Consider the following 14,531-nt stretch of genomic DNA (forward strand, 5'->3'; position numbering starts at 1 on the left):
ATTTGTTAATCTTAATTATGGGATTAGAAGAATTTATATAAATGGGGGGAGGATTAATTAATTTAAATTAATTAATCAAAGGGGATTATTGAAATGAACTTATTGAATAAATCCTTAGATTTATTCATAAGTAGATGAATGGGGAAATTAATCAAATTATTTGCAAATTCAATTAATTTGGAAGGGTTATTAATTAAATAACTGCGTATTTAATTAATTATCTTTAGACCATTTTTAGGTGTATACATTTTGCCCCTCTTTGAAGCGATGGGTGACGACGCATTGGTTCAAAGAAAATTTTCTTGATTTGATGTAGCTATGATTTCGATACGATAAATTTCGATTTGATGCAGATATGATTCGATATGATAAATTTTGATTTGATGTGGATATGATTCGATATGATGCCCCAGATGATGATTGATATATTTTGATATGAGGATGCCCCCTCGGGAGATGAATTGGATAATTTTTCGATATTTTGAATTTTTCGCATTTTTTGAATTTTTTTCAATTTTAGATTTTTTTAGATTTTTTGATGATTTAATGATTATTAGTTATTTTCCAATTCAATCTGATTCATTTCCCGATAAGAAATTTGAAAATGCTGCCCTGCCCGACTGATTAGTTGATTAGATGATTAAAAATAAGTGAGATAAAAATTGCACTTGAATGCCCCTCTTTGAGTTAAAAAAGTGAAAATCACTTTTACCACTCCTCATTTATGCATTTGAGTTTGTTGAAAAGTTTGTTCTAGAGAAGAAATGGCGATCCCCTATCATCAACACAAATTTGAGCGAGTTCAGCAACATGAGTGTCCCGCAGCCTATGGTCCATCAGTACGTACCCCGAGAAAACCCTCTTTCGTTCAATTTTAGGTTGATTTTTGGGGGAGGGCGGCGCTGTGGCTAGCGCCACCGCCATGGACGTCGCCGAAGCTACGGCCGTCGTGGATAGTCCCACAGGTGCTACGTTGTGGATCGCGGGTATTGCCAGGCCAGAGCACACCAATTTTTTTTTGGCTCGGCGCGAATTGTTCAAATTTGATAAAATTCTTGCGTCTTGCCCCCCAATTTTCACGTTTTTGGACAAAGGTGATTTGTTGTCAAGTTGATTTTTTATTTCGATAGGGTAAAGATAAGCCAAAGTTGATGCTCGGTATTAAATTGATAAAATATTTTTATTTAGATACTCTTGATTGAGGACGATTGATGATCAGTTTTGATTATCTTGATTTGTGTGCTTGGTAAGATAGGATTGATTACGATCTCATGATAGATGAGAGTCACTGATAGGGGCTCAATGAGATTTGATAGAAATCTCACCTGAGCAAGATAGATTGATAGATTGACTGATAGATTGATTGATAGATAGATAAATTGAGTTACTGATATGTTGATATGATTTGATTGCAGGAGCCCTTTAGTATCCTCCAGTATTGGGAGCGCTTCCTAAAGAAGTGGATGCTGATACCCTACCTTAGCCAGGCAGAGCGAGACCACATCAATAGGTGTGGCTTATCTTCCCTTCTTGATATGCCCCGACCTTTTATTAATCAGGGATTATTGACAACATTGGCTGAGCATTGGCATAGTGAGCATAATACCTTCCACCTACCAACCGATGAGATGACAGTTACTCCCGAGGACGTATACCAGATACTATGCATCCCAGTGATGGGAGAGTTGGTATATTATGATCTTAGCGAGCAAGGTGTTATTGATGCACTTCACAAAGTTTTTGACGATGATGAGGTTGGCGGATATGACATTGTATGACAGGAGATGTTAGATCTAGGTTATGCCACATTACCTACTGTGCTTGTCGGATTCGTCGGGGGTTTCCTTTGTCCTGATCATAGGTCAAAGGGATTGTCCATTAGATGGGATTGTCTCCTCGAGCAGTTGGTTACACGGGGGACTCAGTTCGCGTGGGGATCTTGCATGTTGATCCACCTATATTATGATTTGCATGAGTAGTGTACCAGAGATTAGTCACATTGTCAGTAGGGGTGATTGTTCTCTAGACATGGGCTTAGGAGCATCTGCCTATTACACGACCATTGGCAGACAGAGAGAGACCTATAGGTAGGCCTTATGCACAAGGATGTCTAGGCATTATTGTCTAGTGAAAGCTGGGCAAATTGGAGTATTGGCGACAAGTGTTAGATGACCTAGATATTGTGATATGGAGACCTTATAGAGATTGCGAGGTCTAGCCAGAGGATGCAGTTGAGAAGCCTTATGTATTCTTGACTCGGTACCTAATTGGATCTACACCCTATGTTATTGAGTGATTCCTTTGTACGAGGGTCTTGAGACAGTACGACAGGATATAGGGGATTCCACAGGGTACAACCCACTATGCGCATAGGAGACTTGATGTGTCTACATGGGGGCCCACTATTTCATATGAGCAGGAGTGCGTAGAGTACCAATCATTGGGGCCATAGGATTGGGACTATTTACCAAGTATCATAGATGATGGGATGACTGGTGAATGTGCTGCATATTTTACTGCACACAGGTTTCCTAGATTGACTTATCCTGATGAGCCAGAGCCAACCTTTAATGAGGATGATGAGAGGCTATGACACAGAGCTCCGATACAGCTGAGGGATGGTGGGGGTGGAGATGATGACGGAGATGGATATGGAGGAGATGCATGTGATTATGGTGGTAGAGATGGAGATGGAGGAGAAGATGATGGGGGAGATGGAAGAGCGGTGGCAATGGTTTTGACAGGCACGCCATGAGCTTGCAGTTCTAGACCTGTTAGAGAGATACCTATGGATTGGGTGACCCGGGTGGTCAAACAGAGGAGATCAGATCCAATGCACTAGGGGTAGCAAGCCCTAGAGTAGAAGGCTCCCTAGGTTAAGCAGGTACAAGTAGGGGTACCACAGGTTGAGTAGACACAGGCAGAGGTACCATGGTGGATCCTTACTAGGATGTCATCTCATCAACAACAGGCTTAGATTAGTGACTTGAAAGATCAGTTTCAATAGCTAGAGGGTTGACTGGTACAGAGAGACTCTCATATAGCCCAACTACAGGTCCAGATGGCACAATTGTAGGTACTAGCACAGGCACAAATGGCCCAGGTATAGACACAGGCACACGCACAGATTGCCCAGGTAGAGACTCGGATGGCCTCTCTCGTGGCAGAGAGAGATGCAGCCAGTGATAGGTGGCGACAGTTTGAGGCACAGGTACAAATGTCAGGAGGGTTTAGTTCAGGGAAGGCTACCTTGAAGACGATGCGTCAGGTGATCCAGGAGGCTAAGTATTATAGGACCTTATACTACACTGTTGTTCTTACTGATTGAAGGGCTCCAGGATTTTCACAAAATGAGCAGGAGATCGGGACAGAGCTAATCTGAGAGCCGAGGAGTGACAGGGCCACTTCAGAGACATCCCCTAGGTGGGAACCTAGGTATAGGGGTATCGGTTGGTGTTACCAAACCTATCACATCGGGATAGAGTTTTGCTCTGCGTCCTAGTGGTCATGTTGATATGGGACATTGATGTAGACACCTTTTTGTGATGAGATATTGATGATTCCCGCGATGTATTATTGTGATGTATCTCAGATATTTTTGTGATGTCTTTGTCCATCGGACATTAATTGTTTTTTATGATATGATATGTAGTCGATTCTACTTGCTTTATATGACCTATGAGATTATGGATGTATTTTACTTGCTATATGATAATGTCGTGCAACTATTTACATGACGTATGCTTTACTTGCTATATGGTTATAGATTCTAGATGATGGATGCATGCTTCTCATATGATGATGCAATATTTACATGATGTATGGGTATGTCCTATGTGATGCATGTACCATGCTTTCTATTTTTATGATGTTTTTTATGATTTTCCCATACATACTTATGTGAGGTGGATGCAATGCAATGATGATGTCTTATTATGCAATGCTTGCATGTGATCAAAAGAACTAACTTATCATGCAGGATGAATGAATTGATTATTTTTGTTAATGTTTGATGTACTCAATTGCTTAATAAGAGAGATAACACCTGTTTTGAAGCTTTTGGCCTTGGAAAAGACGAGCTCTTGTGATCCCATAATCTACTTTAACTATGCAAATGCGAATAAAATGCAATGTTGTGATCGGACTGACCATTTGGTCATTGCTTTTTATCATCATCGAGCCTTTAAAATGTGGGAAGTGAGTGCAAACACCAATGGTATAATTGAACCACAATGATCTGAGCACTACTTTCCTAGGTTTTGATATTGCAAGTTAGCACAAGCATCAAGGTATAATTGAACCAAGATGACTTGAGTGTTTCTTGCGTAAAACAGGCAGTATTAACCATTCCTATATGCAATCTGAAATGTCCTCAATGATACTCTGATGATCATGTCCAGAGACAAACTTGCACATATTAATGATTAATTTACAAATAGTACAGACAAAATAAAATATCATGTTCCTTCCTTGTTCCTCTAGTGAAAGACATCCTTGAGTCACTCAGAAATCATGATAGCGAAAATCAAGATATAAAAGTTGAACCATTGTTGTTAAAGTGTTAAAACCATTAGTCAAAAGATACCATCCATTGATATGTGTTTTCCATGTTGAGTTTGATAGTTGATGGTTTATAATTTGATCTTGTGTTCAACACTGGATGTGTCTCAGTTATCGCTTTACAAGTGTTGCCTAACTATTGTCCTGCCTATTTGATTAAGCTCAACGAAAATTTGCCCCTAGCTAGGTTCAGGATTTTGCACCCAGTCTAGAAACAAACTTTATTATGGATATACAACGATGATCCAAACCACGGTGAGATGGTGTTGCTCGATTATGTATAAAAGACTTTATGATGGATATATATACATGCGATGGATGGATGCAAAAAGAAAGCATGAACTCATAGATAGAAGAGCTAGCTGACAGATAGCGCTTGTTACCAGGTTTTCACCATCTGTTTTTATTGCATTTTTCCTTATATTTGATTTTTTATTTTTCACTGTTTTCGTTGTTTTTGTATTTTTTCTGCTTTTTCAATATTTTGGGATTTTCTACCTTTTCACTGTTTTTTGGATTTTTTGCTTTTTCATTGGTTTTTTTTTTTTGCTTTTTTACTATTTTTGGATTTTCTGCTTTTAGACATAAAACTTTTTCATATGCATTATGTTGATAGGTTCTTCAAACCACTCGCCTTCTGGTGTTGACAGGTTCTTCAAACCACTCGCCTTCTGGTGTTGACAGGTTCTTCAAACCACTCACCTTTTGGTGTTGACAGGTTCTTCAAACCACTCGCCTTCTGGTTCAATTTTTCCTTTTTTTCTTGATCTTGTTGGTTACATGGATTTTCTTTTAAGACAAGATCTCCCAACTGAAATACTCTTGGCTTGACCCAGTGATTGTAGCTTCTCGCCATCCTTTGCTGATATGCTTTTAAGTGATCAGAAGCATTTTGGCGACACTCTTGTAGCAACTCTAGTTCTTGCAACCTAGATACTCTTTGCTCCTTGTCTGGAATGAGTCCCTTTAGTGACACCCATAAAGAAGGTATCTATACTTCAATTGGTAGGATTCCTTCTAACCCGTACACAAGGCAGTATGGAGTTGCCCCCATGGGTGTACGAATGCTAGTGCGATAAGCCCATAGAGTGGGATTGAACTGAACATGCCAATCCTTACCAGCTTCATTGCCATTTAAAAAAAAAAAATTAGGATCATTTTGTTAGATGCCTCAGCTTAACCATTCCCTTGAGGATAGTAGGGTGTTGATAATCTATGTTGGATTTGGAATCACTCACATAGTTCTTGCACATCTTGATTCTTAAAAGGTATTCCATTATCAGTGATAATGGAGATGGGAATGTTGTAGCGACAAATGATATAATTGAGGATAAAAGAAGCTATTTGTTTCCCTATCACTATTGTTAAAGACACTGCTTCAATCCATTTAGTAAAGTATTATGTGGCAGTTAGGATGAACTTGTGTCCATTTGAAGATGAAGGGTGAATCTTTCCTACCAAGTCCAAACCCCATTGAGAAAATGACCATGATCATGCCAAAGGATGTAGCTCTTGTGCTGGTGCATGTATTAGATTGTCGTGAATGTGACATTGTTTACATTTTTTAGCATATGTGAAGGAATCTTTTTCCATAGTGGGCCAATAATAACCCAAGCATATGAGTTTCTTGGCCAGCATAAGACCACTTGAATGTGTGCCAGAAATACCTTCATGGACTTCATTTAAGGCTTTTTCAGATTCATCATGTTCGAGGCACTTGAGGAGAGTGTTATCCAAACCTCGTCAGTAAAGGGTATCAGCGATAATGGTATAACGAGCGGATTGGCGGATAAAGTTTCATTTATGGTTTCGAGAAAGATCTAGGGGAAGGATATTATCTTTCAAGTAAAGATACGTTGGGCCATATTATAAGGAATTAGTTTCAGATATATTGCAGATGATTTGTGTGTCAAGGGATCATGAGCTGGATAAAAAAGATCTTCTACCAGGAATTCATAACACTCTTGATTCTCTTGAGTTTGTAAACGAGATGCTATCGTTGCCATGGCATCTGTTGCTTTATTTTCATTCCTTGGCATCTGATCAAAAGTAATCTCAACAAAGTATTTCTTGAAATCATCAACTAGCTTCTTGTAGGGCATTAGTTTATCATCCTTGGTTTGGTACTCATCATTTAGCTGGTTGATAACTAGTTGTGAATCACCATATATATGCAACTCTATGATGTTCCATTCAATGGCCATCTTGAGACCAACGACTAGTGCTTCATACTTTGCAGTATTATTTGTATATGGGAAGCTCAACCCGTATGATTTAGGGATAGTATTGTCCTGAGGTGTTATGAATAGAATTCCTACACCTGATCCATGTTGTGTGCAAGAGCCATCAAAATATAGTTCGCAAGTCTTCTTGCTGACGATGAGAACATTTGCATTAGGAAATTCAATGTGTAATGGAGTATCATCGCGCAGGGGCGCTTCAACTAGTTGATTCGCATTTACTTGTCCTTTTATAGCTTTTCGATACTTTAGAGGATCGATCTTGGCAATCAACTTCACTAAATATGCGAGCATATAATGTCTCAACATTTGGGTTGCAAACACTACTGCTAGGCATTTTTTCTCCACGGTTGTGTAGTTCAACTCATATCCAACTAGATTTCTGCTCATATAGTAGATTGCTTGTTCTTTTCCTTCATTGTTGTGTTGTGCTAGGATAGCTCCTAGTGATACTTTTGTTGCTGAAATGTAAAGCAACAATGGTTTTCCTTCAATCAACGATGCTAGTACTGGTGGAGTTATCAGATATTCCTTGATTTGAGTGAAGGCTTCCTCACATTTGTTATTCCATTTGAAAGGAACATTCTTGTGCAATAAGTGAGTGAATGGATGACAACGATCAACCAATTATGCTACGAACCTTCTTATTGACTGCAATCTCCCTTGTAGATAATGCAACTTACTGATGTTCTCTAGTGATTCCATTTCCATTATAGCTTTTACCTTTGCTGGATCAACTTCTATTCCTCAAACAGATATGATATATCCCAAAAGCTTGTCTGATGTGACCCCGAAAGCACACTTCTTTGGATTCAATATTAACTTGTATTTCTCTAACCTGACAAATATTTTGTCTAGAATTTCTAGGTGTCCTTCTCTGGTATGTGATTTTCCTAATATATCATCCACACAATCTTCCATGTAGGTATGCATCATATCATGAAAAATGGTGGTCATAGCTCTCTGATAAGTATCCCCGACATTCCTGAGCCCAAAAGGCATGACATTCCAACAAAAAGTACCCCAAGGGCACTTGAATGTTATTTTCTCTTGATCTTCAGGGGCTATCTTGATTTAATTGTACCTTGAGAAACCATCCATTAAAGAGAACATTTCATGACCTGTTGTAAGATCTACAATGATGTCAATGCTTGGTAGTGAAAAATCATCCTTTGGGCATGCCTTGTTTAGGTCCCTGAAGTTTGTGCACGCTCTTATACTCTTATCTGGTTTTGATACAAGTACAATATTTGACACCCAGTTTGGATATGTGACTGGTCTTATGAATCCTACATCCAATATTTTATTCAACTATACTTTGATTAGAAGAGCAATGTGAGGATGCATCTTCCTGAGTTTTTGTTTGACTGGCTTAGCTCCTGGAGTGACATTGAGGTGATTCATGATGAGGTCTAGATCTAGTCCTGGCATATCTGCGTATGACTAGGCAAAGTTGATTTGTCTTCTCTTTAAGAAGTCATTGTAGTCTTTTCTCTCTTGTTCCGATAAAGATGTTGCAGGATGAAGAATCAGGATTTTTAGGAGTACCAATGTTGACTGCTTCTGTAGGTTCAGTCAAGATAGTTGATCTCTCTTGAAAATGTTCCGAGATGGTGTCAAATCTTCCATCTTCGGGTGCCTCAAGGAGGTTTTCATCCTCATATACGCCCTTTGTTTTTTCTTTTGATTGATCTAATGTTGCCACAAAATGATTTTCAGCATTAGACCCTCTTTTTAATTCTTTAATTTCACTTTTGTGATTAGAATATTTGGCACCCCCCTGACTAGAAGATGTGTTATTAGATTCACTGGTGGAAGCTCTTTTGGGTGTTAAGGTTTCAATGACACTGAGATATATGGCTATAGCATGGTCGTTTGGGAAGGTATCAACTTCATTGATTCCGGTGGTGTCCCAATCAATAAGTTCTAGGTGTATTAAGGGTAAAGGATCGTTTGATTGGTTAATTTCAAAAACTTCAATAATCATGACATAATTGTCAAAGTTTGTTGTTGTTTCAGTCGAGTTAAGGATATCCCTCTCCTTGGGATACGTTCTCTCGATCGCCCTCCAATTGGTCTAAGTGAAGTTAGAATTGTTAGTTCGTGATTCACATTCAAGTGGCCTATATTCTGACATTTGGCCCGCATACAAATGGACTAGATCAATATATACATCTTTTGTATCACAAGATTCTTCCAAAGATATTTCAGAACATGTGTCAAACTCCCACTCATGCGAGTCAGTTTCACTACTAGCTTGTAATCTGCAGATTTGCTCACATAGATTATGGGTTGCTTCTTCTGTTTTCTTTGCCACTGCTTTTCTTCTCTCATTTTCTTCTTCTTCTATACAGATGGTTACTTCTGCTATCCTAGCTATCAGATCTTCTTGCCTTACATTTGTTTCTTGTCTTTGTTTTTCTGCCCTACTAGAGATTTTATCTTCTTGTGATCTTATGTCCTCTTGTTTTTGTTGTTGATTAGCGGTTGCTTCCACCCTTTGAATTTTCAACTCCTCTTATTTTCTTTTTTTCTCTTCTTCTCGTTTTCTAGCAAATGTTTCCTCTCTTTGGATTGCAAGTTTCTCTTGCCTTCTGTCATGCTCCTCTTTTTGTTGACTAGAACGTGTTTCTTCTTTTGGAGTAACTTGTCCATACTCCAAGCCTGATTTGTCTTTAGCCATTTGAGATCTAGGTTCTATGGGTTCTAGAAGACCTTCTTTTCTTTTTCCCACAGGACCTATTCCAGTGTATCCCATTTTCTGTAGGATGCTGAATCCTTTTCCATATTTTTCTGTGGGTATACTAACATTATTGATTTTCTGTTGAACTTCTTCATCCTTATATAACCATTGCAGCACATCCTTGTCCTCAGTTTCTTCAGATAATGTCCCTGCTCTAACAAAGGTTCCATCAAATATGTGAAGAGGTTTTTGTGGGAGTTGTGGTTGTGAACTTTTTTGGTTTCCCATAATATTTTGGTGAAAGTGGTAGAGCTTGTAGAAAATACTCTCCTATTCCCTTATCATTCTGTACGCAGGAAAATGCAATGATCAAAATGAATAAATCGAGATAAAAAAAAGACCCACATACCCATGAGACTCTTAGTGAAAGTATATAAACCAATTGAACTAGTTTAACTTCCCAAGGGGTGTCCCATTATTCTCTATCTCACAAGATCCACAAAGCCAATGTTTTGCTCTCATATCATTGAGCAAATGACTTAGGAATGACAACTCCAAGCATGAGTGATATTGTGATCTATATGCATGAGTGCATTCTAAGATCTATAAGATGTGTTAAAACTATGATGATTAAGTTAAGACGAAGATAGGGATATGATAAAAGATTAAAAAATTATCCCAACATGATATACTAGCCTAGCATGAATATTCTATGATATGAAAAATGCTTCTAAATGCTATGATGATGTTTTAACAAAGAGAGGCTAAAATGATTAGTAAATTAGGATATAATGTAGATGCATAAAAACTGGGAAATATGAAAAATGAAGAATGAGAGCTGTAACTATAGGGAAAATAGGGCAATGGATGGTTAAGATTGAATAATCTTAACAAGGGCTAGGATTGAAAGTTAATCAATCCATGTTTACAATTTTCACCAATGAAATGGTGACAATTGCCAACAAGAGGTTGCTTGAGAGGAGATGCAAGAGACATTAAATGCCTAAGAAGACATGAAGGTTACCTTAGGAGGTAAGGGTTAAGGTTAGGTTAGGGTTATCCAATGGATAAAGCCTTTACCCAAGGGGTAAACTCTTGTGCAAGGGTTAAATGGATAACTATGGTCAAAGGCATAAGTGCTTGATGAGACCCTTGAGTCAAAAGGATGGTTAAGTTAGAGGAAAGTCTCTAACCAAAGGTCAAAGGTGAGTTAACCATAAATGGTTAAGTAAGAGTCTTTAATGGTTTGGAAGACTTTAGAGGTTAACCACTTGAAGACATAAAGCCTTTAATATTAAAGGATTTATAAGTTTTTGAGAAGTGACTTCCTTTTACTTAGGAATGCACGACAATGATTGGGAGATGAATTAGGCTAAATTGGAAGTGATTAGAAGAATCTAGAAGGGGTTTAGAAGGCAAGTGGGAGATGTAGGAAAATGCAAGTGGGGGAGGGAAAATAATTTTAATCTAAATAAAATGTTTTATTTCAAACAAAATAGATGCAACTTGCATAAATACAAGTGAGGGGATTTATTAAATGTAAATTTAATTAAAAGGAGGAAAGGGGAATAAATTAAATAAAGTGATTTATTTAATTAAAGGCTATAAAAGGTTTAGGTGAATTTAATTAAATTAATTGAATAATCTATTTAATCAAATAGATGAAAATGAAGAAATTAATTAAATAGGATTTAATTAATAGGAGGAATGGGGTTAAAATAAATATGAAATATTTATTTAAGAAAGTGGTTAGATTTATACGTCTACACATTCAATTTTAGCTTCTTATCAAATTTTTCTAAGGTTGATGTCAACAATTTTTCTTGGGATGATGAGATAGGAGAGGTCTTGCTTCTCTGTTATGAGGAACTGTGGCATCCCGAGCTACCCTCAAATTGCTGCAATACTGAGTTGAATATGCTGAAATTGTTACCTCTTGTCCATTATAAGGGAATTTAACACATTGGTGATATATTGAAGGGACTGCTTGCATATCATGGATCCATGGTCTGCTTACAAGAATGTTATAAGATGGATTCAAGTCCAGGACTTGATAGACTATATCTCTTTTAATTGGTCCTATTGCTGAGTGGTAATACCACTACTCCTTTAGATGATCGCTCTTCTTCATTATATGCTTCGATGGTTATTTTCTTTCTAGGATCCATTGCTTCTTTTGAAAACCCTAGAGCACACACTAACCTTAATGCACAAATATTCAAGTCTGCTCCTCCATCTATGAGAACACGTTTGACGTGCACTTCAATGTGTAGTGGAGCATTATGGGGATGTTGCAATGACACATCATCATGTTCTGTGAATGATAGGCAAAAAGGATCTGATGTGTCCACCCATGGTTTGGAATTGATCAACATCCAAATCTTTGGAGACTGTGGTTTCAACTAGAGGTTTCTCAAATATTTCCTTATGCGTTGGTGAGAGTTTTAGGAGCTCTAGTATTGATATCTAAGCAGGGTTTTTCTGCAACTAATCCACTATGTTATATTGCCTTGAGCTAGATATTGCCTTATTTGTCACACCAAGGAATGTTACCTTAGCCTTACTTCGAGAAATGGCATGTGTTGGTTCTGCTGGCATTTTCTCTTTGACCATTTACTACATTATCATAGGCGTGAGCATAATTAACTTTTGCTTTCCCTTTGTCATTTTGAGTATTTAATGTTTCACCTTTTTCATAATTGGGCAGTGGAGTTTTGAAGGCCGTATGCAATTCATTTGTTTTGTGCCCATCCACTGTGATGACCTCATTGTCTATTAAATCTTGAATAACATGTTTAAGTCTTTGACAATAATTGGTTTGATGCCCTTTGTTCCTATGAAACTCACATAAATGATTATCATTCCACCAACTTGGTTTAAGTTTGGGCTCAAAATCTCTTGCTTCTAGTAATGTGATTAATTTGTTCGCAAGAAGAGTTTTTAAAGCTGATTGCAACGATTCACCAAGGTTGGTAAATTTTCTGCATATATTGAGAAAGAATGATTTTGGTTTAGTTTTGTTGTCCCGATTACTCACTGGTGTTCTACTTGATAGATTGAAAATAGGTTGTTGTGGTTTAACATTATTGTCACCTACTCCATCATTCACAACATTTATGTTTCTTGTCCAAAATTTTGGTTTATCATTATTGTTATTGTTGTTGTTGTTATTATGGAAGGAGTTTGAGGAATTTTTTCCTTATTTATAGAGTTTCAATTCTCCTTTCTTAACCATATCATCCTCAATTTTGTGGCCATTTTCAATCATCTTTGCAAAACTAAGAGGACATCGTAATTTGAGCCTATAACTCATTTCACTTGTGAGATAATCAATGAATATGTCCATCTTTTTACGATCAGGCATTGGTCTAGGATATTTGTTGAATAAACGTCTCCATCTCTATAAGAAGGTCGTGAAAGACTCTCCACTCTTTTGTTTAATATTGCACAAATCCAACATCATTATCTCATGGTGTATGTTGTAAGAGTATTGTGAAATGAATTTGTTTACCAACTCTTAAAATGATCTAATCCCAGGTGGTGATTTAGAAAACCATTCCATCGATTGTCCACTTAAACTTCTAGGGAATAGCCGCATGAAATATGTTTCATTGTGAGCGAATTCCATGCTTATTGTGCAAAATTCTCTGATGTGATCTTGTGGATCAGTTTTCTCATCGCATTTATCATATTTTAGTATCTCACAATGTTGTGGAAATGGTGCCATGTTCAAACTCCTATCAAAAGGATATGGACAAATGTCTTCTAAAGAATATCTTTTGGCACTTGTTCCATTTTGCATGTCCTAAATCTATTGTTGTAGAGTTTGTATTTGTTGAGTGAGATTTGAAAGAGGATCATCGACATGATTTCTCCTCGTATCATCATGAGTTCTTCTTGTATCATCACGAGTCCTTCTCGTGTCATCACTAGCTCTTCGTGTGTCCTCATGAGTTCTTGTGTCATCCTTCCCGCGATTGAGAGTTTCCTCATTTTGGTCATTGTCATTGTGAGTGTCACTTGATCCTTCCTTTTGTCTTAAGTTGTTTATGTCAAAATTTTGGGGAAGTTTAGCACCAATTATTGCGAAAATTAGGAAGTATTTTTCTTTTTCGCCCTCCAATATTTTCTCCACAAATTTATAAAATTTAGGATCTTGTTGGATTTCTCTGATGTGTTGATCAGTTATCTCTTCTTCTATTTCATTTCCTTGTGCCATTTCCTTGTGATCTTCTGCCATTTCAAGTGTTTCTAATTCTGTTTCTTTGATTTTTCGTCTCTGAGCCCTAGTTAAAATGGGCATACACATATTTTGAATGCTTTGCAAGGTTTCAATTTTCTACAATGTGTCTCAATAAGTGATGAATTGTTGAGGTGAATATGATAAATTGATACGACCACTTCTATTGAGAGATTGGGATAACCCTGATCTTTATTGCAAGGCCTACGTTCTTAGAGGTTTGTTATCGAACTTGTTTCCACGACCACGTAGATAATGACAATAGCAGTGTAAGAATACACGATGTTTTAATAAGAGTTTGCAATTGATGATAAATCTTCTCCTTTTCAAGATTGCTTTCTGACTAAGCTTCCTTTTTTTTTAGATGACACAAAATGGTCATTCAAATATTTACGAGTTTGCAAGTTTTCTTATCCTAGTTTGGAGTGCAAATTTTGTGGTTTTGATATGACCAAGTTAAATAAGAAAAATATATCCTATAATACAGAACAAGGTTAGTTTGATCAAGCGTTGTAGTTTCATGATAAAGGATGATAGATCCTAATGAGAAACTATGTTTGAGAGATCAATTTATCAAAGAAAATGTGATGATGCACTTTGAGATGTTGGATCTTGAACTTGTTGGAGATTAATACTTGAAAACCTTAGTGTGCCTAGTTTTGAATTTGCTTTGTCATAAGATAACCTGACTCAGTATCCCGAGAAGATAACCTGATCACTATGTTTGACTACCTGAGAAATGGGTTGTTTTTGTTTTTTGATTTTGGTGTAGTTTACCAGAAATGTTGACAAAATGACCACAAACGCT

The 14,531-nt window shown here is 37.3% G+C and overlaps 1 protein-coding gene across 1 annotated transcript; it reads right to left on the bottom strand.

The window, feature by feature from the left end:
• Window positions 1-6,401: 6,401 nt before the first annotated feature.
• LOC131860248 (uncharacterized) lies at window positions 6,402-7,190 on the bottom strand. The gene has a single exon (XM_059214631.1). The coding sequence runs from the start codon at window positions 7,188-7,190 to the stop codon at window positions 6,402-6,404; it is 789 nt and encodes a 262-aa protein (XP_059070614.1).
• Between the last annotated feature and the right edge of the window lie 7,341 nt (window positions 7,191-14,531).

This window comes from Cryptomeria japonica, chromosome 11, assembly GCF_030272615.1.
Source record: "Cryptomeria japonica chromosome 11, Sugi_1.0, whole genome shotgun sequence".
Taxonomy (NCBI): Eukaryota; Viridiplantae; Streptophyta; class Pinopsida; order Cupressales; family Cupressaceae; genus Cryptomeria; species Cryptomeria japonica.

Coding starts and splice junctions, on each gene's coding strand:
- LOC131860248 (XM_059214631.1), bottom strand. CDS start 7,190: ATGAGCAGAAATCTAGTTGGATATGAGTTGAACTACACAACCGTGGAG.